General features: G+C 42.9%; 2 protein-coding genes across 5 annotated transcripts; both read left to right on the forward strand.

The window, feature by feature from the left end:
- The first annotated feature begins 610 nt into the window (after positions 1-610).
- On the forward strand, positions 611-10,056 carry LOC128768700 (meprin A subunit beta-like). 2 transcript variants are annotated; one of them, XM_053881743.1, is made up of 16 exons: positions 611-785; positions 863-901; positions 989-1,014; positions 1,108-1,192; positions 1,263-1,380; positions 2,124-2,305; positions 2,639-2,851; positions 3,369-3,530; positions 3,626-3,652; positions 3,731-3,940; positions 4,119-4,571; positions 4,783-4,956; positions 5,043-5,148; positions 5,268-5,363; positions 8,969-9,007; positions 9,836-10,056. In XM_053881743.1, the coding sequence occupies exons 1-16, from the start codon at positions 713-715 to the stop codon at positions 9,915-9,917; spliced, it is 2,085 nt and encodes a 694-aa protein (XP_053737718.1). In that variant the 5' UTR covers positions 611-712; the 3' UTR covers positions 9,918-10,056. The 2 variants fall into 2 exon arrangements, with proteins under 2 accessions (XP_053737718.1, XP_053737719.1); XM_053881744.1 differs by lacking the exons at positions 8,969-9,007; positions 9,836-10,056 and adding an exon at positions 5,468-8,962.
- Positions 10,057-14,301: 4,245 nt separating this feature from the next.
- LOC128768408 (meprin A subunit beta-like) lies at positions 14,302-23,360 on the forward strand. Of its 3 annotated transcripts, XM_053881278.1 has the most exons (16): positions 14,302-14,410; positions 14,495-14,601; positions 14,677-14,797; positions 15,792-15,973; positions 16,290-16,502; positions 18,425-18,586; positions 18,682-18,708; positions 18,787-18,996; positions 19,174-19,605; positions 19,764-19,934; positions 20,021-20,126; positions 20,249-20,389; positions 20,732-20,770; positions 21,217-21,249; positions 22,768-22,800; positions 23,146-23,360. In XM_053881278.1, exons 2-16 carry the CDS (start codon positions 14,505-14,507, stop codon positions 23,225-23,227), a joined length of 2,049 nt encoding a protein of 682 aa, XP_053737253.1. In that variant the 5' UTR covers positions 14,302-14,410; positions 14,495-14,504; the 3' UTR covers positions 23,228-23,360. The 3 variants fall into 3 exon arrangements, with proteins under 3 accessions (XP_053737253.1, XP_053737254.1, XP_053737252.1); XM_053881279.1 differs by lacking the exon at positions 22,768-22,800; XM_053881277.1 differs by lacking the exons at positions 22,768-22,800; positions 23,146-23,360 and having other exon boundaries at positions 21,217-21,548.
- The last annotated feature ends 2,230 nt before the right edge of the window (positions 23,361-25,590 follow it).

Below are 25,590 nucleotides of genomic sequence, written 5' to 3' on the forward strand. Positions count from 1 at the left end.
TGATGTTTGATGTTTGTTGTCTTGAATTCCATTTCAACTGAGTCTGTTCTTGTTGACCGCATGAAATCCTAAATTTGACTCGGATTAACAAGTCGACCCCCATAAACCTTTGTATCATTGGCAGTTACAGGAGCAAATATATTAGCGAAAAGAGAGGAAGATTTTGAATTAATTCCAAACCCTTTCCAGCAACTAGAAACGCTTCAGTTCAGTCGCAGAGAAGAAGAAAGATATTGGGGCAGTGCAAACCTCCACCAAGCCTCTTGTTTGTATCAAAGCTACGATGGTGTTTAAACAGGAAGAGACAGACAGGTAATAATGCCCATCACACACTGGAGAGGTCGAGGCACAGGGCTTTTCGTAAAGCCACAAGTTGTCAGCACAGTTACATAACATCTGAAGGTGTGAAGAACACGAAGACCTGGGTTGAATCACTGTTGAGATTTTTTTCTGTGTGAGAATGCAGTGAGAATGCAGAAAGACTTATCTCTATCAGGGTAAGAATTATCAACAATGAGGTGCAAAACAATGGTGACGGAGCAAAACCTGTTTTTCCTTCTTTTTTGACGTAGTGTGTTAGAAACATTTGTATATAAGGGAACCGAGACAGTCCTCCCAAGATTTGACTAAAGGTGCATGGTTTGGTACATAGACGCAGATCAGGTGATAAACTTCTGTCTTTCTTGTTTATTTATTTCACAGACTGGACAGGATGAAGGGCCTGTGTTTTGGGCTGTTGTTCCTTCTGCTTTCATCAGCATCTTCAGTAAGGTTCAAGGTTTTGAGTAAGTTGTGTCAGCAAAATTGCATCTTAATTCCATGGAAGGTGTCGTTGAAAACATGTTCTTACATGTGTTCTTAGACATCACTGAGGAGAAGGACATCACAGAAGCAAACGAAAGTAAGTTTTTAGTCAGCAAGCCATTACATTTCACAGCGATTTCTGATGCATTACAGTAAGTACGATTTTTTTTTTTTTTCATGAAAGATCTCCCAGGCGATGACATTCTGCAGGTACGGTTTTGAGCAGTGTGTGTGCATGTTATTCTCTATTTCTCTGCCCTCAGCTGACGCTTTATTTTTTCTGATATTTGCAATCATGACCAGGGGCCCAAGACGCACAGAAGTTCAATTACAGACACAGATCTACTGTGGGACTCACCAGTTCCTTACATTCTTCATGAAGGCCTAGGTAAGTCATCATCATTTTCAGCTTAAAAAAAATATATTTTTTTAATTGCATCTGTATTTTTTTTCACAAGAGCTGAATGCAAAGGGAGTCGTCCTGAGAGCACTGGATCAGTTCAGGCTGAAGTCATGCATTGACTTCACTGTCCGAGAGACGCAGGACTATTTCATTCGCGTCCAAAAACTAGGCGGGTAAGTTCCTACCCTGTACATTGTGTCAGTGTCTGCTGGAAACAGAGGGTTTAGCTGACATGTTTTTTAGCATCCGTTCATTCTCTATCTCATTGCATGATGGTGCCTGAGCACGTTGTGAGTGTTGAAATGCAGCATTCAAACATCTTACTGAGACAACATGTCAAAGTATGAAAGATGCTTGGAATGCTTTGATGACTGATATTCTTTAGCAGTTGGAACCAGAGAGATGTCGCTGGCATGCCACATCGCCCATTTTCTATGAATAAATGGACAGTGGCAAATTAATCCCGAAGAAGGGAAAAAAAGAACAAATAGTGATCCCTTGAATCTTAATGTAACCAACATGATTTGGAATTGTGAATGGAAAATACTGTTTGGAGAAAAAAAAAATCCCTGAAGCCTACTCATGAAAACAAATGAGTATTAGTGACTTGAAAAGGGCAAATCTGTAAAACTGTAGACAACACCAGCGCAACACGTATGATATACTGTCTAAGATCATAAAGGAAAGTACAGTCGCTGTGAAAGATCTATTTTTTAAAAGGTATATACGAATCAGTTGTTATTGTAAAATACAAAAAATTATAAAAAAAAAAATAATAATTAGAACAACATCAAGAAAAATAATCGAAGATGACCATATTTTTAAAGACAAATTTAGAAAGAGTTTATGGCACCACAATATTATAATATAGGCAGATATCTGTCTGAACAGGTCTGTATTTTTGTCTTCTTTACAGGTGCTTTTCATACATTGGACAACTGTTCTGGACAAATGGACAGACTCTCTCCATCGGTCAATACTGCGATACAATCTCCACGGTGGAACACGAGTTCCTGCACGCTCTTGGCTTCTACCACGAACAGTCCCGACCCGACAGGGATGATTTTGTCACCATTGTTTTTGAAAACATCCTAGAAGGTTCAACTTTTCTCATAAAAAATAAGATTGGAAATTGATTCATTGAGAGACAGGGATTTTCTAAGAAGCGCATGCTACACTAATGAAATATAAGAAAAAGTGTGTTGCCAACATGGAGTATCTGATGTGTCTGCTGCCAGTTAAACCATCATTTTATTTACCAAATCCAAAGCTTGCCAACCTCAAGGCTTCGAGTCCCTTCTAAGTCACATGTTCCTCACATTTATACGGTCATTGCATCTCTATAACACTAAAATAAATCAGAAACAAAGAGATAAATCATGCTTTTTTTGCATCCTGAGAAAGTGACATGCGTTTCAACATGCTCTTCAGGGAGGTCACACAACTTTGACATAGCTGCTGCCAGCAGCACCCAAGGAGTCCCGTACGACTACTGGTCTGTGATGCATTATGGGAAAAATGCCTTCAGTAATGGAAACGGTTCCACAATCATCACCGAAGACCCCAAGTACCAAGACGTGATCGGCCAAAGACAGGCAATGAGTCCCAGGGACGTCGAGGAGCTCAACCTGCGCTACGACTGCAGTAAGTAGGAGGAATGGCACATTCAATAGAGCACAAAACCAACATAGTAGAATGGGTGACATGTTCTTTTACTGATCTGAAACAGTCTGTGGAGACCAGAGATAAATGTCTGGCACGTCATGAAGACCACATGCACATAGTGCCACCAGTGAGCTGCAAAGCTCCAGCTGTGTGTGTTGACGGAGCGCTGTCATGCTACTGCCACCTGCTGTTCGACTAAGCACATTGCAAAATCTATGAACATCAGCACATCAATGTGATGCGTGTAGCACAATAATATAGGATTTCAAATTGTGAGTTGCTTACACAACACAATAAATCTAGAGAATTATTGCACATGTTAATGAGGTCACCACGATTAATTTGGGAAGACAAGTGGCATTAAATAAGTGCACTCTTTCTCTCACTACCTATTTTCAATGTAATTGACCAATAATATATGTAAACATAAATATAAATATAGTCATTTACAAATATTCTGAAAACACTGTCTATTTCTCTTCTTTTTCTTTTTAAGACGACAGCGTTGCCTTTCAGCTGTATTGTGATTTTTCCGACGGAGCCATGTGTCACATGACAAACTGCTCAGGTGGGAGCACCAAATGGGAAAGGGTCACGCGTGCTGAAGGTGGGCCGAGCTCTGACCACACCAGTCTTCCCAGTGTCACAGCAGAGGAAGGTATGTTTCTAAACACAATGCTGACACATTTTCCTCCTGGTCTTTTCCAGCATCATTAACGTTGCTCTAAAGCAGGATTGTATTTTTCCCCGCAGGATTTACACCTGAACCTCCACAGGAAGGTGAGCGCCTTTTACTCTCCAAGTTTTCCAACATGACCGAGATGAAGTTCCATATTCGGACACTTGGCTATGGCGCAGGTCACTTCATGCATGTAAGCACGGCGGCTGGTGAAGCAGGCGACTCTGCCTGGCTGGAGACCCCCAGAATGAAGCCCAAGAGACAGGGTCACCTTCAGTGTCTGCAGTTCTACTACTTCCACAATGGGAGCGCGGACGACCAGCTGAACATCTGGATCAGGGAGTTCAACAATGAAACCAATACAGCACGTCTCATGGGACAAGTCACTGGTGAGCAGCTGACCCTCTGGTTTTATCAGGTCCTGGTTCACAGTCTACATTGAGAATTCAGGGTGACCTTCACACAGGAATCCACCCCCTGAGCTGTTTTTACATGATTCACCACTTCATATCCTGCTACTTTCACTGGGAATCAGTGAGAACTTCACTTTCCATTCTCTCATCCAAGGACCACCAACGTCCCACTGGAGGATCCACCATGTTTCCCTGGATGCTAAGAGTGAATTCCAGGTGGAGTTTGAAGTTGAAAAAGGCAATGGAAGATCCTCTGGTGGCATCTCCATCGATGACATTAATCTGTCAGAAATACAATGTCCTGATGTGACCATGCAGATTGATGATTTTGAGCACGTCGTGACCACAAGTCCTATAGACACATACATGTACAGCCCGCGGCACTACTCCAGTGGTGGCTACGCATATCGTTTCGCTGTGGAATTGAATCAATTTTATTTTGGATTGCGAGTGCAACTGCTGTCTGGCCAGAATGATGATGAGCTGACGTGGCCATGTCTGAACAGACAAGTGACACTGCAAGTGGTGGATCAGACTCCCAACATCCAGCAGCACATGTCGAGGCAAAGAAGCTTCACCACTGACTTGAGCATAACAACAGAAAATGGTGAGTATAAGATCCAAGGAAGCCCATTCCTGCCTGGTCAAAGAAAAAAATGTAGCTTGTGTGTGCGGAAAATGAACTCAGCAAACTCAACTTTAATATTAATGATAATAATTTCTCTTTCATTTGAATCATTTAATTTCCCTGGCGGGAATGGCCTGTCATAGAAGCATTTTTTTCAGACTGAAAAGCAAAACCTATTTTGTAAAAACAGGGACAAGTGTTTGGGACAATCCGCGCAAGTTTGCGGCAGAATTTGTGACCGATGATGGCGAGGAAGTCTTTGGCGGGCCGCTGGTTGGACTAGGATTTTTTTGGTATCTGGATAACTTGAAGTCCCTCAACTTTCTTAAAGGAGAAAGTGCTGTATTTGCCTTTGACTTTCAAGGTAAGGCAGCGTCACCGTCTGCTGAAAATGACATGAGAAACTTTGGACTCTGGATATCTAACCCAGCAAAACTGGTCTGTTCCTAGATATCACCCCTCTGATCAATGGAAGTTCACTTCCCAAGGCCAAACTTGGACCAACGGCAGTGAAGCTCACATCAAAAAACCCACGACATGACACGTGCAAAACAGGGTACAGTTTCCTGACTTCACCCTGCAGTTACAACATTTATCTTCCTGAACTGAAGCTATGTACGATCAGAAGTGCGACCAGTTGACATTTTGAATCAATCTTCACTTTTCCCTCCTCAGGGAGCCGACAACAGCTCACCCAACAACAGCTCACCCAAAGACTGCTCACCCAACAACAGCTCACCCAAAGACTGCTCGCCCAACAACTAACATAAGGTAACACATTTGTAGAACATAAGATGTTTGTTATATTTGTTATATTATAGGCATATGTGAAATCTGAACACTTTGCTCACAACAAAAATGTGTTATACCCATAGGGTTGCCACCCATCCCAAAAATATCGAGGCCACCTTGACCCTCCTCCACACACCAATCCTGCAATCGTAACCCCAGTTATTTTCTGCGTTGAAAATTCCCAGACTCTGAACACATCATCTCTCATGCATCCAAAGTCAGTAGTTTAGTGCTCTGAGAGAGTCAAAGAGACTGAGGAAAGCAACGAAAACATTGCAGCTATGATGTGCGCTTTCAGACAAAGTAGACAAAAAGGAAGTCTGACTAAAAAGGGATTTGTGAGAAAGTATTACTGTTTACTGATGTAAATATTCTTCTGTACTGTGGGACAAAACTAAGGACATCCAATCTAATACACTTTTTGTCAGTTATTCTCTCTCTCTCTCTCTCTATATATATATATATATATATATATATATATATATATATATAGAGAGAGAGATAATATATATATATAGAGAGAGAGATATATAATATATATATATATATATAGAGAGAGAGAGAGAGAGAGAGAAGAGAGAGAGAGAATAAAGAATGGCTAATACAAGAGAGATTGATATGAAACTTTTTTTAGTTTTTCCCATATTGTTTCCCTTACAATGTGTGTAAATCTTTTCTTTCAGACAACTTGCTTCAACATCTTCGAATAGTGACAACTGTGAGACAGACGAGCGAACTGGTCGCTTTTTTGCATAACAGAAAATGACTGAGAACATCAAACTGCATGTGTTGTTCTGAGCATTTGGCAGCAAAATGTTTTCATTCCATACTGAGCCAAGATAACAAACATAGTTCCACAATGACTGTAGGAGCATAGTCATATTCATCCGACGTAAGATGTAAGATGCGGACATCAGACAAATGTATCTCATACTGGATCGGTCGAGGCCCGGGTCAACAACGACTGCCATCAGTGCTGTTAACCGGCAGGGTGCTGATGGAAATTGACTACTGTAGGTCAAAGTCAGGGAAGGAGAGGGGGGAGGAGGGCCAATAGACAGAGGGAGAAGTTGAAAGACACGAGAATAGGATTGAGAGGAGGGACGTGATGAAGCTAGAGAGTTGGCTGACGTGATGCAGAGAAGGAAGGTGGATATTCCATGTGTTCAGGAGACCAAGTGGAAAGGTAGCAAGGCTAGAAGCTTAGTAGCAGGGTTTGAATTATTTTATCATGGTGTGGATGGCAAGAGGAATGAAGTGGGAGTCATCCTGAAGGAGGAGTTGGCCAGGAATGTTCTAGAAGTGAGAAGTAGAGTGATCGGTCTCAAATTAGAAATTGAAGGGGTCATCTTCACTGTAGTTAGTGCTTATGCCCCACAGGTGGGGTGTGAGCTTGAGGAGAAGGAGACCTTCTGGGGTGAATTAGATGAACTGCAGGAGAGTATTCCCAGAGGCGAGAGAGTGGTTATTGGGGCAGACTTCAATGGACACGTTGGTGCAGGAAACAGAGGTGACGAGGAAGTGATGGGAAAGTTTGGTATCCAGGATAGGAACACTGAAGGTCAGATGGTTGTAGACTTTGCAAAAAGGATGGAAATGGCTGTGGTCAATACTTTCTTCCTGAAGAGAGAGGAGCATTGGGTGACCTACAGAAGTGGAGGTAGGAGCACACAGGTGGATTACATGTTGTGTCGACGATGTCACTTGAAGGAGATTAGGGATTGTAAAGTAGTAGTGCGTGAGAGTGTGGCCAGACAACATCGGATGGTGGTGTGCAGGATGACCATGGTGGTGAGGGAGGTGAAGAGGGCAAAGGAAGAGAAGAAGACAAAGTGGTGGAAGCTGAAAGAGGAAGAGTCTTGTGTTGCTTTCAGGGTGGGATCAGAGGGTGACCAAGAAGGGCTTCCAGATCACTGGACAACTACAGCTGAGGTGATAAGGAGACAGGTAGAAGAGTTCTTGGTGTGTCATCTGCAAGGAAAGTGGATAAGGAGACTTGGTGGTGGAACGCAGAAGTGCAGCAAAGATTAGTAAGGCTGAAGTGAGAAGGGCATTGAATAGGACGAAGGGTGGAAAGGCAGTGGGCCCTGATGATATACCTGTGGAGGTCTGGAAGTGTTTTGGAGAGGTGGCCGTAGACTTTTTTACAATAACATTTATCAAGGTCTTTGAGAGTGAGAAGATTCCTGAGGAATGGAGAAGAAGTGTGCTGGTGCCCATCTTCAAGAACAAGGGCGATGTCCAGTGTTGTGGCAACTATCGAGGGACTAAGTTGATGAGCCATACGATGAAGTTGTGGGAAAGAGTAGTGGAAAGTAGACTAAGGGCGGAAGTTAGCAGATGTGAGCAACAGTTTGGCTTCATGCCAAAAAAGAGCACCACAGATGCAGTGTTTGCTTGGAGGATGTTCATGGAGAAGTACAGAGAAGGTCAGAAGGAGCTCCACTGTGTGTTTGTGGACCTGGAGAAAGCGTACGACAGAGTGCCAAGAGAAGAGTTGTGGTACTGTATGAGGAAGTTTGGAGTGGCAGAGAAGTATGTTCGAGTGGTGCAGGACATGTATGCCAGGTGTAAGACAGTGATGAGGTGTGCTGCAGGTGTAACAGAGGAGTTCAAGGTGGAGGTGGGACTGCACCAAGGCTCAACTCTGAGCCCCTTCTTGTTTGCCATGGTGATGGACAGGTTGACAGATGAGGTTGGACTAGAAGCCCCTTGGACAATGATGTTTGCAGATGACATTGTGATCTGTGGTGAGAGCAGGGAGCAAGTGGAAGATAAGCTACAGAGGTGGAGGTTTGCCTTAGAAAAGAGAGGAATGAAGCTTAGCCGCAGTAAAACGGAATACATGTGTGTGAATGGTGAATGGTTTTTAGTACTTGGGCTCAACTGTCCAGGGCGATGGAGAGTGTGAGAAAGAGGTGAAGACGCGGGTGCAGGCAGGATGGAATAATTGGAGAAAAGTGTCAGGTGTGATGTGTGACAAAAGGGTGTAAAGGATGAAAGGGAAAGTGTCCAAAAGGGTGGTGAGGCCAGCAATGTTGTATGGGTTGGAAACAGTTGCACTGAGGAAAAGACAGGAGGCAGAGCTGGAGGTAGCAGAGATGAAGATGCTGAGGATCTCTCTGGGAGTGAGCAGGATGGACAGGATCAGGAAGCAGTAGATCAGAGGGACAGCAGATGTGGTCAGGTGTTTAGGAGACAAAGTCAGAGAGGCTAGATTGAGATGGTTTGGACATGTACTGAGGAGAGAGAGCCAGTACATTGCCAGGAAGATGTTGAGGATGGAACTGCCAGGCAGAAGAGGAGATTTATGGAGGTGGTGAAGGAGGACATGAGGTTTGACAGTTTGAGGGAAGAGGAAGCCAAGGACAGGGTGAGATGGAGGAGGATGATCCGCTGTGGCCACCCCTGAAGGGAGAAGCCGAAAGAAAAAGAAGAAGAAATAAAAGTGTAAAAGCTTTGCATCAGATACGCTATTGGTCATTTCAGGCTCGATGAAAATGACTAAAACATAATATGACAAATAAATCATAATGTCTAGTTTTGGCTGCGCTCTAAATATTTACTCTGTTTTGTTTTTTAAGGACCTCGCACACCATGATCCACAAAACGACAGGTGACAGGTAAGAGGAGTTATGCTTAGGAAAATTGGGCATCACCATTATAACTGCTTGGAATATTCTTGCAGCAAATATATTTTTGCTTGTTTCTTCCGTCTGTCCTTCACACCTTGCACACGCCACCTCACGATGTTTGATTCATCTCCAGTGCAAGCATTCTTAGAAACAACAGCAGGGCAAAAACGTTGATAAACCATTTCTACCTCATCGACTGAATTGACTTTTTATTTATATAGCCATGAACGTATTAGATGGGTAAACACTTATTGTAATAAACCTCTGTAATACATCCAGAGAAGGCCATCACAGTTGATGAACCTAACAAAGGGAGGAGGAGAATACTTTCATCACATCCGATCTTTTTTCCTACTGTTGACGGTTGATCAGACAGAAAGGACAAGCAAGTGATTCATTTTTTTCTACACTGAATCTTAAACAGCACGTGTTGTCCGCAGCGTTTGGCAGCAAAATGTTTTCATGAAATTATCAAGATAACGGAAATTGTTACCCAAAGAAATAAAAGTGTTAAAGTCACGCATCATATTCACTGTTGAAAAATATAAAAACATACATCTCCTATAATCTTTCACTGTGCTAACTTTCATCTCTAACTTCCAAACACCGTAATCTTCGTTGGTCATAATGTCAACATGCTTGTTTGCGCCGTACTCTAGATTACAGTTTAATCTCAAGCAAATGCAGGCCACGTAAAGTGGCTTGGAAGGTCAGATTTGGCCCCTGTGCCTCGAGTTGGACCCATGTTATATTGGCATTATTGATCAACACTGATGTTTTGTTGGCATTTGTGGTTGTTTTTCTTCTTTTTCACAGGAGCATTTTTGGCCTCTCTCCTGCGATGATGTCGTCACCCATCCTCATCCTCCTGTCAGCAGTGCTGCTCTGGATCGCCTGAGTGGAACCACCAGCTCATGCTCTCCCAAATAAATGTGGATTTTCTGGCGGGGGATTGAATGACAGGGTTTAGACATTTGTCTTTGTCGTGATTTATTTTGGTGATGGGTGTTTTACCAAAGCAAATAAATGCAGTCAACCTCAAATGATTTGTTCCCCTGGCTTTACATTCCGTGATGCTATTCTCAACATGGTTTTCAGAATTCAGACCGGAGACCAAGGCTTTTAATCCCTGCGCTGCCCACTGAGGTGAGAGGGAGTGTGGCGCAGACAATGAATGGAGGATGAGGCTTTCACCATTAAAACATATGTGTGTGGATAACAGCCTCCAACTGAGCCAGCAAGTTTCCAAAATTCGATACCAACACTCAAAGAAAACTAAAAACTCCATACCATGTCCGTATTGCAAGGCATGACCACGATCTGGCTGGATATATCTTTGAATAAATAGTCAGACAGAGGAGCGAACTGGTCACATTTTTACTCAGAAAAAAACCCAGCAGCCCTGCCCTGAGTCTCAGGCAATTACATCTTAAAACATTTGTGACTCAGATTGCATAACAGAAAATGACTGAGAACATCACACAGCATGTGTTGTTCTGAGCATTTGGCAGCAAAATGTTTTCACTACATACTGAGCCAAGAAAACAAACATAGTTCCACAATGACTGTAGGAGCATATTCAACACACCCAAGGAAACAAAACTGCAGGCTACCTGAAAATGAGTCAAAAAAAATAATCATAAATAAATCATAAGGTCTTGTTTTGGCTTGAGTCTCAGGATTTTTTCCCATCTGTTTAGTGTAAAGATGTTAAAAATGAATGAATAAAAACAGCTGACCTCTGAACTAAGGGTTTGTTTCATCTGCTAACATTTTGTTTAGCAATCATAGCAATGACTGACTTCATCCACCATGTTCAAATAGTTGCACATCCAGTGACTGAAACTCTGATTTTGACATGAAAACCTGTCCGACACAGAACTTGTGTGGCTATATTCAGAGGCCCTCACAAGGCCGTGCGTGTCAGTCCAGACGACTGAAGGAGGAGAGCCACATCAGGGCTTATAAACAGCAAATAGCCCATGCGTCAACCTGCAGCACTGAGGGCTGCCCTGGTCTGTCAGTGTGGGAGCAAAAGTCCACTTTCCCAACGTCACTATAGAACACCATGGGAGTGAGGATGGGATAATGGCAGATTGAGGGACGAGAAAAAAACTCAACTCAAACTCAAAGTGAGCTTGTCGTGTCCACAACACAGGGATGTGTGATGCGTCTGTGCTCTGACTTCTACACACACACAACATCAGGAGGATTTTACAGTGTATTAGTGGAGACTGAACCAAACATTTGTTTGCTACTTGTATCAAACATTTCATAATGAACAGGCTCCTTTCAATGATACGTTTCCTTGAACTGCAGCAAGAATTTAATCAGAATGTGAAGGTGCTTTTGTTTCCCCAAGTTGTTTAGAAGCTGTGTTTCAAGTTGTGGGCGTCATTTGAAAGCAGATGCCAACAGGGAGTGTGGTATGAGCGCGTGACACAAGCTCCATTTGCCTGAGACATGTGACAATTGCACAACAGTCAGCTGCCCCGAGGCTCATCACTGAACTCACCTGTCAAACAGCTCTACATCACTTCATTTTATTTTTCCATTTTGCCTGTCCTGGCAAAGTGTTTAATATAAAATAAATGACTTTTATTCCCTATTCAATGCACAGATCACACCCACAGTTGTGAACTTCCCTCATCACTTGTTCAGTAGCGGAATGTTGCCATATTACCAGACGGACCGTTCGTCTTTTCATCGGCTGCATGTCCAGGGAATGAGTATCTGGGCTCCTGGTCTGCTATTTGCTGCTGAGAACGCACCTCAAGTCTTCAGCAACAGAACTCGGCTGCTCGTCCAAAACAATAAACTCCATGAGCATTGGTGTCTCCTGCGGTTTGCTCCAGTTAGCATTTGTTTGTTTGCCTCTTGGTAGAGCTTGAGTTCGGTGCTGTGATTTGAGGCCAAGTGTCTTGTTTTAATGCTGCCTCTGAGTCCATGGGTGCACACGTTGTTACTGCAATTCACTTGTCATTTTCCTGGACGGAGAAGCCAAACCACCGCCATCGTGGCTGGCTGGCTCTCATGTCTGCAGCTGCAGGTCTACTCTGCAGGCTGGGCTGCAGCATCACAAGCAGCCAGAGATTCTGGAGAAATGCTGGCTTTGTTCTGTCATTTTTAAATTCCTTAAAGTAAATGAATAAATCTTGAATAGAACGTCTTCTATTTGTCGTCATAAATGCCCACGTCGGCGCCGATCAATCGATGCAGCTCGATCCACAACATTTCCATTGCATCGAGAGAGTGACTTAGAGTCAATAATAGTCTTTGAGAAGAAATTGAGAAGAAATAAATAAATGATTCCTCTCACTTGTGGTTACATTACAGTTGTGTCTGTGTTTGATACAATATATAACACAACTATACAATACACAATTGTTTCAATCATTTGTTGCCCTTCAAAAAACAGACATGTTCACAGTATTTTTCTATGTTTTACTGTCTCTATTTCCTCCACAGCATCTATTGCTTTTACAGTAGTGAGACACATGGAGCAGTTCATCATTTTAGTGACCATACCAGCCTATGTCACTGGCTCAGGATTCACTGTCTGTACCTGCACACGTTTTCTTTTTTTGTCTTGTTCATTTGTCTCGCTTGTTTTTGTTTTGTTTTGTTTGGACTTTGAACACCTAAGTTCCAAGGACAATGTTCTGTTGTTGTTAAATCACATCCATCCTGGTTGTAATGACAGTTGTCAGGATAATGACACAGGAACCAATGTTATAAATGTTATCAATAAAGGTGTTGTTGTTCCTAAATATGAAATGAAATTCATCTTCTTTTCCCAAACAGAAAATGTTTATGTGTGAATCACGTTCAGTGAGGCATCACAATGAAGGAGTGAAAGTCGATGGCCCCAGACACCAATGGTGCCCTGGAAGAGTCCAAACAGCCTCATCCACCTGGAGCTGGAGGACCAGCTCTTGACCCATCCATATCTCACTCAACATTCCCCAGGTTGATGATGTCATTCTGCCAGTTGAGGTGGACTTCACTATGTTCCGACTATTTTGGTTGAAAAGGTCCACAGCTGTCATTTAAATGATTCTATGTGTTTCGGTTACTTCTCTTGTGTGATGATTTAGCTTCAACCCCAATGGGCTTGGTTCTCCGGATGTTATTCTGAGAAGTTTTACTTTTATATTTACTCGCATTTATCCACATGTTCATATTTACCTTTATATTTTACACATTTATTCTTACCATTTAATCACAAATATTATCATACATTTAATCTCATAATCAGTAGTGTTCATCATTTAACTGTAGCAAAATTCTTTATTATTTATTTATTATTTTATTCATTTTGAATAAAAAGGGGGAATAGTGATGGAAAAATTATTCTTATTATATATTATATAAGTTATATATAATTGCAGGAGTTCCTGGTCCACTGATCACACTGATGCATCAGACACGTCGCAGCTCGGATGATAACAACAACAACAAACATGGAGGAATCCCTGAACAAAAGCAAACAAAAGCTTCTGTTTGCTTTTGTTCAGGGATGTTTTTCACTACACAATGGCCAGGGTTTCCACGACTCTGAATGTACTTGAAATTCTTCAGATCAACAGAGCTTTAGTTTTTATAAGGTGATATAAAAACTTGAATATAGCCACCATCGTGATTTATGGTGCTACTGTCAAACTGATGCCGAATAAACAACATTTTGTTGTTTAAATGTAAGTATGGGTCCATCATTGGATCCACTAATATACTAAATACATTCAAAGTGAAAAATGTGGCTTCTTGTGACAAATATTCTCATACCATTGAACTGCGATTAAAACAGAAGCTGTTTATTTGTGGATCATGTTCAGTGAGGCATCACAATAAAGGAGGGAAAGGTGTTCCACGGCAGCAGACGTGGCTGAGGATGTATCAAGGAAACACCTTCACACATCAACAACTGTCGACACAAAACTGACGCTGTCGGCAAAATGTCAATATCAGACGTCCCTCTCTGTTTGTATATAGCTTGCAAGCAGAAGACCCCAACAGGAGAACAGCATCTCTGAAAAGGCTCAGTGGTCCCAGTCAAGAGGTGATTACACAGGTGGATCAAAGTACATGACACACAAGAGACGAGTCAATCAAACACAGAGCAATGCAGCTGTTGATGCCAAAGACAACCAGCTTTCAGTGAAGTCAGATATTGCCAGCACAATCTGAAGCATGGCGTGAAGAGCGCCAAGGTATTTGTTGCATCACTTCATTAGTTTGTTCTGAAGATGCCATCCATTAGTCGTCCAGCCAAACCTGGTTTTCCTGTTTCATGTTATTTGTCTTAATGTGTTTGACGCTCATTTAAAAGGCAGCAGTTGACCAGAGAAACAGATGCTACTGGACAGACCAACAGGAACATTTGGCTTCAAGGTACAAGGTTTGGTACATAGATGCAGGTCAGGTGAGAAACTTCTGTTTGTCTTTCTGACATGAACTTGTGTCATTGTTTCACAGACTGGACAGGATGAAGGGCCTGTGTTTTTGGCTGCTGTTCCTTGTGCCTTCATCAGCATCTTCACTGTGGGATTTACCAGTTCCATACACTCTTCATAGAGGCCTCGGTAAATGATCATAATCTTCTGCTTCAATAACCAATATCATCACGCTTTGATACATGATCTGTATTTTTTAACAAGACCTGAATGTGAAGGGAGTCGTCCTGAGAGCACTGGATCAGTTCAGGCTGAAGTCATGCATTGACTTCACTGTCCGAGAGAAGCAGGACTATTTCATTCACGTCCAACGCACAGGCCGACAGTAAGTTCCTCTTCACTGTGTCAGTGTCTGCTGGGAAAAGTCTCTTGATGAAATTATGGAAAAAACAAACATTCAACATGTATAAATAAAACAAATTTAATGTGTTAAAAATGTAAAAAAAAAAAAAAAAAACATAATAGAAAAGGAATCCAGTCCACCAGACATATATTATAAAAAAAATCAATTGATCCTTGGCAAGATCAAATTTGAAAAAAAAAAAGCAAAAAAAACAAATTAAGCAAAAAATCCCAGAGGAAACGTAAAAATGATGGAATTCATGCTGAAAAAGAGAAACCTAAAATTGAGAAATTAGGGATTGTCTCCTGGTCTTCCATGTTCTACGCGTTATCTGCAGTGTTAGCCAGGTGGAGCGTCACCTGAACATAGAGTGAAGTGAGGAAGAGCCATGTTTATCCATACGTTCCCTTCTGCCTGAGTCGATGATACATGATGGCGCCTGAGCACCTTGTGAGTGTTGCGGTGTTGAAATGTAGCATTCAAACCTCTGACTGAGACGACATGTCGGAGTATAGACCAACAGGTTTGTGTAAGACGTGTGGAATGTTTCAATGACTGATATTCTTGATCAGTTTAAACCAGAGAGACGTTGCTAACATGCCACATCAGTGAGGAAGAAAAAAGAAGAAGAAAGGATGAAATTTAACTTAAAATTATTCATAAAAATGAATGAGTAACATTAACAGTTACTTAAAGATGGTACATGGTGAGTGAGAAAATAGCTCAAACCAAGATTGTGAAGGAAAGTATTGTACTGTATGTGAAATATCTATTTTTAAAATGCTTTATAGAAAAATGTATTCAAAAAAAGCTACTATTGTGAAATAGAATCTGAGACTCTGTATGAGGCTAAAACTGTACATTCAATTTTAGGGGTTTAGTTATTGTCATTACAAAGCTGAGATAAATATCCAGAAAAGAATCAAGGATGACGTCTTTTTAAAGTCAAACTTGTTGTTATTTGTTTCCTCCACAGGTGCTCCTCATCCGTAGGACAACAGAACTTGGAAAAAGGACACAATATCTCCCTCAGTCTATACTGCAGTTTCATGAACACTGTCGAAGAACACTTCTTCCGCACTCTTGGCTTCTACCCCGAACACGTCCGACCTGACAGAGATGATTTTATCACCATTGTTTACGAAAACATCGAAAAAGGTTCAACTTTTCTCCTAAAGAAGAATGATTGTAAATTGATTTAAAGGGCAGAGAAGAGAGACAGGGGTTTTCTGAGAAGCACTTGCTCTGCTCATGAAATGTAAGGAAAAAAAGCAAATGTGGAGTTCACAACGTATTTGCGCCTCAAAAGAGCTTGATGGTCCTTTAAGTGCCATTTTATATCCTGAATCCAAAGCATGCCAACCTCCAGGCTTCTGGTCCCAGCACAGTTGATTCTCTACAGAAATGTAACCAAACAAATAAGTGATGCTTCTTCATGGCCTGGTGAGTGACATGCATTTTAAATGTCTTTCAGGAAAGTCAGAGATGTTCAATATAGTGAATGACAGCAGCACCCAAGGAGTCCCGTACGACTACAGGTCTGTGACGCATTTTGGACCACGTCAGTTCAGTAATGGAGGCGGTTTTACAATCCGCACCAAAGACCCCAAGTACCAAGACGTGATCGGCCAAAGTGGGGTAATGAGTCCAGGAGATGCCAAGAAGCTCAACCTTCGCTACAAATGCAGTAAGTAGGAGGAATTACAACACGTTTAATACACAATGCAATTGAACAGTAGACAGGGGGAGAAGTTCTTGTGCTGATCTGAAACTGTTGGTGAAGTTAAACGATAATTGTCTGGCATGTGGGGCGTCAACAACCAATCCATCAAATCTATAAAAATCTATCATTCAAAGTGCTGAACGTTGGTTCAAGAGCAGAGTCGTCTGACACGTGGCGGCTTGTGCCGTCTCTATGACCCAGGTTTGACTGATCTGATGAGGTTTACACTGCGATCCAGACAGTAGAACTCCTGCAGTGATGTCCGGCTGCTTGCTCACATGTGGAAGAGCTGATGAGCTTTGTGGACTGCAGCGCTCGATTTCTACATCCGTTTGAGCTGTTGTTCCCACACACAGTCGTTTTCACTTTATGATATGAAACATTTCCATCAAGCAAATATCACTGGAGCTCAGACTCTGGACTCTGTTCCAGTGAACTTCAGATGTAGACCGTGTGTGTGAGGGAGACGAAGGTGAATACATCAAACAACCATCCTTGTTTCTAGTCTTCAAACTATCTCACATGACATTGAAAGACTCTGTTAAATGACGTGAAATCTCAGTGTAATGTTTGCCAGCTCCAAGCCACAGCACAAATGGTGAGGCCCACTGCAGCTGATCAGTTGGAAGAGTGGCTCTGCTCACGGAAAGATGCACGACTCGATCCAATGGAACGAAATCTTAAATCAACAATGTAAACAAAAACCTGTTCTGATTTGTATCTCGGTGCTGCTCTTTTCAAAAGAAATGATATATTGTTCCTGAGAGCACCTCTTCGAGGGCCACTAAAACTTTTTTGGTCGACACCTTTGGGTCATGAGACGCTCAGTTTGAATACACTCGCCACCTATGGAGGCAGTAGTGAGTCACTGAATTGACCTGCCAGCTGCAAATCCCTGATAGTTACCAACTCTGGAGAAGTTCTTGAAAAGAAAAATGATAAAGAAAGTGATGCCGCTCCCAACATAAAAAGAACGTCTTGTCTCTGGAGTTGATCGCTGCCACGCTACTGCCACCTGCTGTTCCACTAAGATCATTGCATAAACTCAATGGACACAAGTGTTGGGAGGGTCATTTTTAAAATGTATTCCATGACAGATTACAGAATTCATCCCCACACAGTATTTCGTAATCTATTCCGTTACATTAGTTAATGCCAGTGAAGTATTTAGAATTCTCTGGATTGTTATATACTGTGATTCTTTTGAGAGCAGCCTGGGTTCTTCACTCGATCAGAAGTGGTGAACAAACCTTCTCTCGGCCTGGGTGACCAAGCCAGTGTGGCTGAAGATGCAGGGGCCAACAACAAGCGCTGGAATGTCACGAAACACCTGAGGTCTCACTGGTCTGAGGCTTGTTTGGCCATGAATGTTTCAGCCACAGGGTTCAGAGAGCGAGAAAAAAGCAGCGGTGAATCTGGAAATCATGGTGTCCCATGAGTATCCAATCACAGGATGCGTACGAGTCATGTTCAACGAAGCCAGAAGGCCCTGCTGTCCCAAACTCATGATCTGATTGGCTGTGGCAACGATCCATCACCTGCAGGTGCCTGTTCACTCAGAGTGCACAGACGCCTGCACTGTTGATTCTCAAGGCCTCGACTGACTTCATACAAGCTGGCGACACAAGCTCGCTGAATTCTGATTGGACAAAAACTCTAACCTAGAAACACACACTGAGATGAACTACGACATAAATATGAAGGACATATTCAGTGGAGAATAGATATTACAGCAGAGAAGGCCTTGCTGGCCCTGACGCCCCGCCCTTCTTTGAGGATCCGTCAATCCAAGTGTTTTATCATGAAACATTGAAACACAATGAAACGTTCTGAAAACTGTGGCCAAACCTTTGATCTGCTTGACTTTGTTCCACGCACCACTGCAGACGACAGCGTTGCCTTTCAGCTGTATTGTGATTTTTCCGACGGAGCCATGTGTCACATGACAAACTGCTCAGGTGGGAGCACCAAATGGGAAAGGGTCACGCGTGCTGAAGGTGGGCCGAGCTCTGACCACACCAGTCTTCCCAGTGTCACAGCAGAGGAAGGTATGTTTCTAAACACAATGCTGACACATTTTCCTCCTGGTCTTTTCCAGCATCATTAACGTTGCTCTAAAGCAGGATTGTATTTTTCCCCGCAGGATTTACACCTGAACCTCCACAGGAAGGTGAGCGCCTTTTACTCTCCAAGTTTTCCAACATGACCGAGATGAAGTTCCATATTCGGACACTTGGCTGTGGCGCAGGTCACTTCATGCATGTAAGCACGGCGGCTGGTGAAGCAGGCGACTCTGCCTGGCTGGAGACCCCCAGAATGAAGCCCAAGAGACAGGGTCACCTTCAGTGTCTGCAGTTCTACTACTTCCACAATGGGAGCGCGGACGACCAGCTGAACATCTGGATCAGGGAGTTCAACAATGAAACCAATACAGCACGTCTCATGGGACAAGTCACTGGTGAGCAGCTGACCCTCTGGTTTTATCAGGTCCTGGTTCACAGTCTACATTGAGAATTCAGGGTGACCTTCACACAGGAATCCACCCCCTGAGCTGTTTTACATGATTCACCACCTCATATCCTACTACTTTCACTTGGCATCAGTGAGAACTTCACTTTCCATTCTCTCACCCAAGGACCACCAACGTCCCACTGGAGGATCCACCATGTTTCCCTGGATGCTCAGAGTGAATTCCAGGTGGAGTTTGAAGTTCAAAAAGGAAATGGAAGCTCCTCTGGTGGCATCTCCATCGATGACATTAATCTGTCAGAAATACAATGTCCTGATGTGACCATGCAGATTGATGATTTTGAGCACGTCTTGACCACAAGTCCTAAAGGCACATTCGTGTACAGCCCGCGGCACTACTCCAGTGGTGGCTACGCATATCGTTTGGCTGTGGAATTGGATCAATTTTTTTTTGGATTGCGAGTGCAACTGCTGTCTGGCCAGAATGATGATGAGCTGACGTGGCCATGTCTGAACAGACAAGTGACAGTGCAAGTGGTGGATCAGACTCCCAACATCCAGCACCACATGTCGATGCAAAGAACCTTCACCACTTCAGGTGATTGTGAATTTAAGATCTTTGGAAGCCCGTTCCTGCCAGGAAATAGAAAAAAGGCTGTGCTTAGCAAGCGGAACCTTTTTTTCCCCTGGTGGACATGGGCTCTATAGAGTGTCTTTTTTTTTTAATGAAAAGTGAAACCTATTTTGAATAAACAGATTCAACTTCATGGGACAATCCTCGCAAGGTTGGGAGAAAAATTGAGACCAATGACACTGAAGAAGTCTTTGCCAACACCCCGACAACATACATGTATCAACCTTCCTCTGAGTTGAAGTCCCTCAACTTTCTTAAAGGAGAAAGTGCTGTTTTTGCGCTTGACTTCCGAGGTAAGGCAGCGTCACCATCTGCTGAAAATGACACAAGAAACTTTGGACTCTTCATATCTAACCCAGCAAAACTGGTCTGTTCCTAGATATCACCCCTCTGATCAGTGGAAGTTCACTTCCCAAGGCCAAACTTGGACCAACGGCAGTGAAGCTCACACCAAAAAACCCACGACATGACACATGCACGACACGGTACAGTTTCCTGACTTCACCCTGCAGTTACAACATTTATCTTCCTGAACTGAAGCTATGTACGATCAGAAGTGCGACCACAGTGTGATACTTTGAATCAGTCTTCATTTTTCCCTCCTCAGGGAGCCGACCACAGCTCACCCAGCGACGGCTCACCCAGCGACGGCTCAGCCAGCGACGGCTCACCCAGCGACGGCTCAGCCAGCGACGGCTCAGCCAGCGACGGCTCAGCCAGCGACAGCTCACCCAACAACTGACCAAAGGTAACACATTTTGTGTGCAGCAGCAAAGTCGAGCAATTAAAAATGTTTTGTTGACATATATTTAATAAGCACAAGGTTGTTTTCTGCTTCTGCGAAAAAATACGTCAAATCTGAACAGTGAGTTCACAACAGAAATGTGCTCTGCCTGGTTTTTCGTTGAGCTCAGTCCAGTTTCCTCCCTGACCAATTAGATCACAGGACTGAGGAGGACTTCTGTTGATCCAAGAGACGTTGAAATGAATCTTCCACACTGTTTTCCATACATTGTGTGTAAATGTTTCGGCAGTTTGACTCTGTCAGCCCCAGACGGTGACTTTTATATTTTCCTTCTATTTTTTAAAGGCCACCACCCACCATGAGCGATGGAGCTACAGTTGGCAGGTAGGAGGAGTAACAGTCGGGAAGATTGGGCATCACCATTATAACTGCTTGGAATATACTTGTCTGTTTCTTCCGTCTGTCCTTCACACCTTGCGCACGCCACCTCACGATGTTTGATTCATCGCCAGTGCAAACGGTCCTAGAAACAACAGCAGAACGCTGATGAACTATTTCTACCTCATCGACTGAATTGACTTTTTATTTATATAGCCATTCATTTATCAGATGGCGAGGACAATTGTATAGTGCGATCTTGGTTTGGTGGGCGCATGTCACTGTTCACCCTGCAGCCACTTCTGAATTCATGTTTTATTTTATTAGTCCTACACAAACTAGTTCATCCTGAATTTCCATGCCTTTTTTCAAAAGATGATGGACGGACAGACGGACAGACAAGAGAAGAAGAAAGTAGTCTGAGTCTGAGTGATTTCTTTTTTTTCTTTAAGGTCACCCATGATCCATAAAACATTGGATGACAGGTACAGTGAGCAGTGCTCCGTCACAACTGTTTCATTTTCTTCTTTTCATTTGCTTCTTCCCTCTGTAACTTACATAACTTTGCAAAAAACCTGGAATAGCATGAACAACAATGACTGACTGACTTTATTCTCCATTTTCCAAAAGTTGCTGATCCAGCGAGTGAAACGCTCAGTTGGATCGAAAAAACTGTCAGACACAGAACTTGTGTGGAAACAACCCACACCATAACTGAAGAACATGTTCTGCCTTGGTTTATTTTATTTATTTTTTATTTTGTTTGTTTTATTGAGTTATACACAAATAGTTCTTACTAATTAGATATAATATAATACAATATATAATATAATAAAAAATAAACCATATACCGTATTTTCTGGAACTTTATGGCGCGCACCGCAATATTAGCCGCACCCACAAAGTTTATGAAGGAAAATAGATCTTTTTCTTACATAAGCCGCAGTGTCCCATAAGCCGTGGATGCACTGGTGCTGTCTGCGCTGCAGAAAATGCATGACTTCTCCTCTAGTTCGAGATTTGAAAATAGGGTCCAGCATCGAGACTGACTCATGAAACAATCTGGGAAATCTTCTAAAGTTGAATCATGAACTCTCATTTTACTTACATTTAAAGTGTTCAAAATGCGCTGTTTTCACCCTCCAGTCGATCGTCTCTGACACGTGGGTGGAAACAGCTCATTTTAAGCACTTTAAAGGTCAATAAAACACCCGGATGTCATCGGTTTGATGTGACAAGGCTCAATAATTTTGCCAGCAACATAAGCAGCAGCTTCCCACTCTGGACATTTGCAAAAGTGTCAGATTCAGCTGGCCAAAGAATGCTGCCTCTGACACACAGAACAGCAGCGGATTCGGTCAGTTCCGTCTAAAAGCGACACCTGAAAACGGCTGGTCATCTGGCTCGGTGAAATTAATGATTATTTCTTGGGCAATATGCTTAGCATTCCGTATGTGTCTGCGAGTGACCGCTGGTTCCTGCAGTTTCATGAGCACGGAAAACTCTCTGTCCTCTGTCAAGTGCTGGTGTTTTAAATATTGTATGTAATTTGTGGCGTTGACGCCTTTTAATGTGCACGTGCTGCAGGATGCAAACTTGACATGACAGACTGAATAAAAACTCCACAGTAGACAGGCTGTTGCCAAGCGAGCGGCGAGTCGGCAGAGAGGGAAGGGAGAGCGGACGCTTCACAAACCGCGGGCGGTGCTTCATCAGAGCGCCGACTGTCGTGTGATCGGCAATGACAGGCAGAGATCGGCATTCACCGATCACGCCGAGGTCAGCCTTTCATAATCGGTGGCCGATCGATTGGACCATCCCCAGTAAAAATCCATATATTAGTAGCGTTGTTGTATAAGCCGCAATGGTTCAGACCGCAAGAAAAAAGAAGCGGCTTATAGTCCAGAAAATACGGTATAAACAATCGTCCAAACAGTAGCTTTCTGTATCCAGACAAAATAAACAGTGTCAGGAAATATTCATTGAATTTTTTTTTCTTTTAGGAGACCCAGGACCCATGAAACATTGGATGACAGGTAAAAGGTGTTCCACTCACAGAAATGTCTTTTTTCTTTTCATTTGCTTCTTTCCTCTGTCCATCACATGAACTTTCTTCCATCAAACCCCATCAAAATTTCCATCTCTAAGTCCCGAACACAGTAATCTCCATTGGTCATGATGTCATCATCCTAGTTTTTGCTGCGCTCTTCGCTGCTATTTAATCTCAAGCCAATGCAGGCCACGTAAAACGTCTTCGAAGGTCAGATTTGGCCCCTGTGCCACATAAATGGACTCAGATCAGACTGTATCGAGCACAGCACGGATGCTTTGCTGCCATGAACACTTCAAGTACTTTGGGTTGTTTTTCTTCTTTTTCACAGGAGCATTTTTTGTTTCTCTCCTGCGATGATGTCGTCGCCCATCCTCATCCTCCTGTCAGCAGTGCTGCTCTGGATCGCCTGAGTGGAACCACCAGCTCATGCTCTCCCAAATAAATGTGGATTTTCTGGTGCGGGATTGAATGACAGGGTTTAGACATTTGTCTTTGTCGTGATTTATTTTGGTGATGGGTGTTTTACCAAAGCAAATAAATGCAGTCAACCTCAAATGATTTGTTCCCCTGGCTTTACATTCCGTGATGCTATTCTCAACATGGTTTTCAGAATTCAGACCCGAGACCAAGGCTTTTAATCCCTGCGCTGCCCACTGAGGTGAGAGGGAGTGTGGCGCAGACAATGAATGGAGGATGAGGCTTTCACCATTAAAACATATGTGTGTGGATAATAGCCTCCAACTCAGCCAGCAAGATTCCAAAATTCAATACCAACACTCAAAGAAAACTAAAAACTCCATACCATGTCCGTATTGCAAAGCATGACGATCACAGTGTTCATGATTTGGCGGTCGACATCCTGGTTTGTAGCAAACAGAAACTATAAATGTCAATAATTAATTTCTGAAACTCTTGGGAATTTCAAATGAACAGTGTTTATTGACATCCATGCTGGAGCAGGACGACAATATAAGCTAAGAGACCTTTCTTTGAAAACTTGTCTCCAAGAAGTAAAGCAGACTCCCCCAAATTCTCTTCAACTGTCTTCTAACTTCAGGATTCTTCTTGAGTCATGAGTTTGAGGAAGTCTGAAGCTCAAACTTAACAAACATCCAAAGGTCTTTCATCTGTTTTAGTTAACAATATGTTTTTTTTTCATCTTGTTTTTCCAAGAGGTGTTGAAAGAAAACTTTTTTTTTTCATTCAGTTTAACTTTGTGCACCCCAGGCGACGACTTCCTTTGTTCTTTTTCTTTTTATATAGAGGACCCCACCCACCACGGAACTACTGCACAGTTGGCAGGTAGGAGGAGTTATGGTTCCAAAACCTCGACTTGTCCTGGAGACAACAGCAGCGCAACAACTTTGACGACTGGCTTCAACATCTTCGACTAAATAGAGAGGCCAGAAAAAGCGGCAGCCCAACTCTGAGTCTCAGGAAATTTGTGACTCAGATTGCATAACAGAAAATGACTCTGAACACGACACAGAAAATGACTCAGTCGGGGATTCAGTGTAAACACATGATCGGGGACCTGCGTTTGGTGGTTGAAAACAAGGAATTTTTTTATTGAAAAAGTAAAGAAAGAACTGAGAAGAAGAATGAGTCACAAGAAGAATAAAAAGGAGGAGCCAAAGTGAACATCTCCTTGCATGAAAATTATGAAAGACAAATACAGGGATGAATGTTCGGAGTGTGAATGAGTGGGTGAATCATCTTGGGTTTCCCACGACCGTGATGAATCGTGAATGTTGAGACACTGACTGAATGAGAAATGAGAAGAGAAAATGACAATTGAAATGGAGCGTGTGAGAAAGTTTGAAAAACACCAGAAAAGTGTGGCTGGAAGAAGCCCAGTGTAGAGTGGCGAAACAAATTAAAACAGAACAAAAGCAGGAAAGGTGTGAAATCACACATCAGAGAGACGGCGACTGGGTGCCTCTGCCACACAAAAGACACCAGGTTCCGGGTCCATTGCCAATCGCTCCATCTATTGCTGTCCAGCCCCCACTCAAGGACCTGCTCCTCCCCCTCCCCAACAAGACGTCCCTGCACAAGTGGTGACCAGATCAAGGGCAGAGCAACAGCAACAATCACCACAAGATGGCGCCACACCTGTCCTCACCTGCCAATGATAACCTCCAAGGTCAACGGTGTGAGGATCAATGTCATGGTCGACTCTGGCGCGACTCTGCAATTAGGACATGTGAAGTAAAAACAAAACCGGCGGGCGTTCGACTTACAGGATGAGTTCCAGCAAAAATGTAGTGTTAGGTTTTCTGCACCATTGAGGTTCATTTGGGAATCTCCAGAGGGAAACGTTGATTTGAAACATTTGTTTTTGATGTCCCCACAGGGTGCGGTAAATCTTCTGGGAAGGATTTGAAGATAAAGTGTGGGACCGTCATGACATCAACACCAACTGGGTTAACCGTTGTTTCATTCTACCTTTGGTTCCTTCTTACAGAATGGACAATACGAGGTGTTTTGTACCTCAATCGAGAGGTCTTTTATTTCGCTCAACACACGTCCACACTCTTGCTGCTTCACCTGCGTCACTTACAAAAGTGTCCCCCCAGGAACAACACACGGAACTTCATTCACACATACCAGTACCATACATTGTTACAACGGTTAGTCGTCAAAATTTAGATGGGAGTCTAAACTGTCTTCAGTTTCAATGTACACCTCCGGTTTATGTGACTCCTGACAGACTGCACTGTGCTGCACATGTGACCTCTGGACCTGACAGACAGGATGGAACTGACTTTTA

Source organism: Synchiropus splendidus, chromosome 12 (assembly GCF_027744825.2).
Source record: "Synchiropus splendidus isolate RoL2022-P1 chromosome 12, RoL_Sspl_1.0, whole genome shotgun sequence".
Classification (NCBI taxonomy): Eukaryota; Metazoa; Chordata; class Actinopteri; order Syngnathiformes; family Callionymidae; genus Synchiropus; species Synchiropus splendidus.

Bases quoted from the DNA above. Each gene is read 5' to 3' on its own strand.
- LOC128768700 (XM_053881743.1), top strand. From the start codon at position 713: ATGAAGGGCCTGTGTTTTGGGCTGTTGTTCCTTCTGCTTTCATCAGCA. The intron at 4,957-5,042 runs GTAAGGCAGCGT...GTCTGTTCCTAG, and splicing joins ATTTGCCTTTGACTTTCAAG to ATATCACCCCTCTGATCAAT. The intron at 5,149-5,267 runs GTACAGTTTCCT...TTCCCTCCTCAG, and splicing joins CATGACACGTGCAAAACAGG to GGAGCCGACAACAGCTCACC.
- LOC128768408 (XM_053881277.1), top strand. From the start codon at position 14,505: ATGAAGGGCCTGTGTTTTTGGCTGCTGTTCCTTGTGCCTTCATCAGCA. The intron at 14,798-15,791 runs GTAAGTTCCTCT...TTTCCTCCACAG, and splicing joins GTCCAACGCACAGGCCGACA to GTGCTCCTCATCCGTAGGAC. The intron at 20,127-20,248 runs GTACAGTTTCCT...TTCCCTCCTCAG, and splicing joins CATGACACATGCACGACACG to GGAGCCGACCACAGCTCACC.